Raw genomic sequence first — 5200 nt, 5'->3', positions numbered from 1 at the left:
TCAAAATCATTCTATTTGACACAATGACGTCAACCATTTCATATATGCAATCAATCATTTCATGTAATCAAGCAACTCATGGAATCAAATAGTTCATGCAATGTACCATATTAAAGATAGAATAAGGCTTTAGAGTTGACCATAGGAACCCCTTGTTGATCTAGCTGAAACCTCATAAGATGTATCTTCAAAGGTTTGCTTCTTTTGGGTGTAGTATGACACTAGCTGATTCTATAGTTTTCATATGCTCTTTTTGTCCACTTTGCATCTTATTTACTTAGCTTGAACACTTGAAGCTTTGAACACCTTGTTCATGTGAATGTTCTCATGGCTTGCATCAATACCTCTCAAGATTGTGGAGCAAGTTTCTTAAAACCTGTTTCTTTTTACTATGCACAAAAGACTTAACCAAGAGTTATACCATTAAAATTTAAGAACAAGACATATCAATATCACTCTTGATCTTAAGAATATGAAATAATGATTATTTTATTATTTTCCTTATATATACAGAATAATCATCACATATATGATTTTCGTTAACTTTCAACCTAGGTAAGCTTCATACCAGATTTCTAGCATGCAAATTTTCTCAAAGTTGACATGCCAATATGACCTAATCTTCTATGTCAATGTAATGCACAATCACTAGAAGCAATCAAACAAGTTAAACTACTACTTAAAGATTCAAAATCAATAACATACACATTGCCACTTCTAGAACCAGCAACTACCAATTCTTTTAACTTATTTTTAATCAAGTATTTGTCCTTTTTGAACTTTACCACAAATCCTTTATCAGCTAGTTGACTAATGCTAATGAGATTAAATGATAAACCACTCACATACAACACACCATCTATGGCAAAGGAAGAATTACCTACGGAACCATTTCCAAGAATTCTACCTTTGGAGTTATCTCCAAATGTGATGTTTCCACCATGTTTCTTTTTAGTGAAGGTAGTGAACATGGTTGGATTTCCAGTCATATGCCTAGAACATCCACTATCAAGATACCATTCTCCACTCTTGAATTCTGTTTTTAAGCATACCTTTAAAATAAAATCAATGAAGCTTAGGTATCCAAACCTTGGATCCTTTAGGGTTAGTCACATTAGCAATAATATGCACACCATACATAGATTCAACATAAGCATTTATATCATCATTTCTCATGCCTTTAGGTACCCAATACCTTTTCAATTTAAATACACCTGGCCTTGGGTGTGAAACCCTAGCTCTTAGGAGCTTGGCCCTTTGGGCAGCCACAATAGAGGTTCTACCCATGGCACTTGTGCCACTTAGACTCTCATTTAGCTTCATTGGATCATATCCAATTCCACTCTTATCCAAATAATGCCTTTGAGAAGAAAATAGCAAATCCAATTTTTCAGAACTTGTACAAAATTGTGAGAATTTCATTTCAAGCAATTGGTTCTTTTCATTTAGATTTTCTACTTCAGATTTCAAATTTGTGAGTTTATCAAGCATTTTGGATTCATACTCTTCCCAAGACAGTATTTCACTATCTAACTCTTTTACTCTTTCTTGCATTTCATCAAATTCACGTAACTTTTGTAATTGTAAATCAGTTATGCCTTGACATGTGTGTTCTTTAAGTGCTTCAATTTCCATCACAAGATCATCAATATTACCAGCAAGATCATTACATGTAATATCTAAATCATCATGCTTAGTCTTCAATTCTACACAATCATGCAGATGCACCTTTTCAATTTTCTTTAGTCTAGAAATTTCCTTTTTAGCTAGCTTGTATTTAAGCATTAGAGATTCATGAAATTCACATAATTGAGCATATGCATCAGATAATGAATCAAAACATTGAGATTCAGAAACACTTACTACCTCATCTTGACTAGATGAGACTTCAGCCGATTTTGCCATTAAACACAATTTGGCTGTGTGATCTTCCTCTTCTTCACTTGATGAGCCATCTGAGCTAGTGTTATCCCATGTAGCTTTAAAGGCCTTCTTCTCTTTCTTTCCTTTTCCTTTAAACTTCTTCTTTGAAGGTTTTGGGCATTCAGCAATCAAGTGACCTGTTTTGCCACATCTAAAACATGTTAGTTCATTTTTCTTACCCTTAAAGTTACCCTTTCTCTTGAAGCCTCCTTGCTTCTGAAATTTCATAAACTTTCTGAAATTTCTTGCAATTTGTGTCTCCTCATCTTCATCACTTGAGCTATCCGAATTAGCAGCAAGTGCTATTCCTTTTCTTCTAGGTGTCTCATCCTCTTCTTCATACTTCTTTAGCTCAATCTCATGTGTCATTAAGCTCCCAATGAGTTCCTCCAACTTCAAGGTCTGCAAGTCCTTTGCCTCTTGGATTGCGGTGACTTTGTCTTTCCATGTCTTTGGTAAGCTCCTTAGTACCTTTTGAACTCTATCTGCATTTGAGTACACTTTACCAAGACTTTGCAATTCATTACAAATGGTGGTTAGACGAGCAAACATATCAGAAATGCATTCATTTGGTTTCATCTTAAACAATTCATAGTCATGTACAAGCATATTTATCTTAGTATCCTTTACTTGACTAGTTCCTTCATGTTTAAGCTCTAGCATGCACCAAATCTCCCTAGCACTTTTACAAGTTGAAATATGATCAAATTCAGCTCTAATTAATGCACAATGTAAGATGTTTACAGCTCTATCATTTAGACTAACCAATTTCTTATCTTCCATTGTCCATTCACTTCTTTCTTTATCGACAAGCGTGTCTCCTGATTTCTTCTTAGGCCTATGTGGACCATACTCTATTACATCCCATAAATCTAAGTCAATTGATCTTATAAAAATTCTCATCCTAGTTTTCCAAAAACCATAGTCTTTTCCATTGAAAAATGGAGGTCTGTTCATAGAGAGACCTTCAGCCTCACCATGAGATGTTGTGAATGCCATTTACGCTAGTAGAGTGTTAATTCTAATTTCTAGCTAGTCCTTGCTCCGATACCAATTGTAGGACCTAGGCGACACAAGAGGGGGGGGGTGAATTGTGTCCCCAAATTCCAACTGTGAATCCCCTTACTTTTAAACAGAAAATAGACCACAAAAACAAAGACACAAAGTACAGAAGTTGGTCTTTACTAGTATAGCCCTAACCGGTTCAAATCAATTTCAGTTTCAGATGCAATATCTTAATCCAAAATGATAGGGCAAGTAGAACACAACTATATAAGATGTATATAAACGAATATATATGATATAAGATGCTAGGATTCAAGTAATCAACACACTAATTCAGAATTTCATAAAGTAGGTTAAAGGGGCTGAAATATCAATATTAAGAACAATATATTTAGATGTGAACCGAAAATCAAGCTTTAACTCTAAACCATCAACCAACTGAAATTAGAGCATAATAAGTACCAGATTATGAAAACAGTTCAGAATATCAATATTAGAATGCTTAGAAAAGTTTTGACCAATATAAACACAAAATGGGCAGATTTGATTTTGCAAGTATTGAGTAGAGAAATGAACTTTCAAATTCAAGTCACCCAAAATTATCACAAGATAATCGAATGATCAAGAATTATGAATGGCAGTATTGAACAAGTAAATAATCAAAGCATGCAAAACAATAAACAAGCAAAAAGTAAAGCACACGATGATTTATAGTAGTTCGGAGCACCCTCCTACGTCTACTACCTAAGCACCCTTGCTTAGGATTTTCAAATCCACTAGGATAAATAGTTTCCTCAAGAAACCAACAACTCACAGAGGGTTTTTACAAGTCACCCTTAAACTTTTTACAACCTCACAAGGTAAGGGATACAATTTTAGGCTCTAGGTTCCACTCTAGTGTTTAACCAACAAGGTTTGAGGGAACTCTCACAAATTTGACAAAGGCTCACAGGTAGGATTGAAATATAAAGTGTCGGAGAGCTTTTTAGTAACAACAATATATGCTTGTAGAACTAGACTTGGAAGACTTGGCCTTTTGCTGGAGAGAAAGAGAGCTTGAGAGAATAGGATATGTAGCTTGTAGCAAGTCTTGTGTCATCTCCTCTTGTATGGATGGCTATTTATAGGAAAGCCAAGTAGAGATAGTTGAGATCATCCCTTGATCTTCTCATCTTCACTTGAACTTTGAATTTGAATGTAGTTTTTTGAAAACAAACTTGATATTCTCCTTTTATAGTGCAACAGCCTCTCTTTGAACAATTCTGCCAACAAACTTGATATCCTCCATTCAAATATATCATTCTCTTGTCTTTGAATGTAGACAACATACTTGGCCATGTTCACCCAAGATTTTCGTCCATTTAAGTCTCTTGTTGAAGAAATGCAATCACTTGATCATAACAGCTCCATTTTGACTTGAATGAGATCTTTACCAACATGACTTTTGAAATTGGCTTCATCTTCTTTCAAATTTCAGCCAATCAAAGCTCCTTTGAAGATATCTCCTCAGCTTCAACTTTGAAAATTTGATTTCAAGGGCTTGAATCTCTCTCTTGGTTATCTCCTCATAAGTTGCAACAAACTTTGATTTTGATCTTCAAAAAATACAGCAACACATCTTGAACCTTGCCACATTCTTGTTCTTGTACACTAAATTTCGAAAATCATGCAACAACCTTGACTTGATTTTGAATTTCGAATTTCGAATCTCCAACTTTGAATTTCGAATCCTCTCTTTAAATTTTGAATGTAGTTTGTTGAAATCTCCACCAAATACTCACCATAAAGTGCTTGTCTGAAATTGACACAGCGTCCTAATTGGACACACCTTGTCTGAAATGAACACTTCTTGTCTGAATTGGACATTTTCAACATTCACCTTCTAGTGGATTTGCAAGAGTGCTTAGGATTTTCATAGCTTGTCCTAAGTCTTACGAGACTATTCTTGGACAGCCGGATTACTACGACTCTTGTCTTAACCTGAAAAACCTTAAGATATGCTTGTAAACTCATTTGAGCTTCATGCTTGAACAATAGGTTAGTTGAGTTCAAATAATCAAAATTAGAGCATATAACATCATAATATATATGGACTTATGTACATATAAGTTTCCAGCTCAAACAAATATCATTTAGTCACATAAGCACTCAATTAAGACAAATAAACATAATTTTCGGATATGAACTAGGGCACAGCTTTTCAGCTACTAAACGGAAGAATTTGTTATTCATTCCTTCAAGCAAAATGTTCCTTATGATGTGATTAATGTCT

The 5200-nt window shown here is 34.6% G+C and overlaps 1 protein-coding gene across 1 annotated transcript; it reads right to left on the bottom strand.

Moving 5' to 3' along the window:
• Positions 1-629: 629 nt before the first annotated feature.
• Positions 630-2922, bottom strand: LOC119994682. Its single transcript, XM_038841251.1, has 2 exons — positions 1215-2922; positions 630-1036 (listed from the first exon to the last, which is right to left on the bottom strand). The coding sequence occupies exons 1-2, from the start codon at positions 2920-2922 to the stop codon at positions 630-632; spliced, it is 2115 nt and encodes a 704-aa protein (XP_038697179.1).
• Positions 2923-5200: the final 2278 nt, after the last annotated feature.

This window comes from Tripterygium wilfordii, unplaced genomic scaffold, assembly GCF_013401445.1.
Source record: "Tripterygium wilfordii isolate XIE 37 unplaced genomic scaffold, ASM1340144v1 ctg241, whole genome shotgun sequence".
NCBI classification, from domain to species: domain Eukaryota; kingdom Viridiplantae; phylum Streptophyta; class Magnoliopsida; order Celastrales; family Celastraceae; genus Tripterygium; species Tripterygium wilfordii.
Note: the sequence above shows the minus strand (reverse complement) of the source record. Positions and strands in the feature narration are given on the sequence as shown.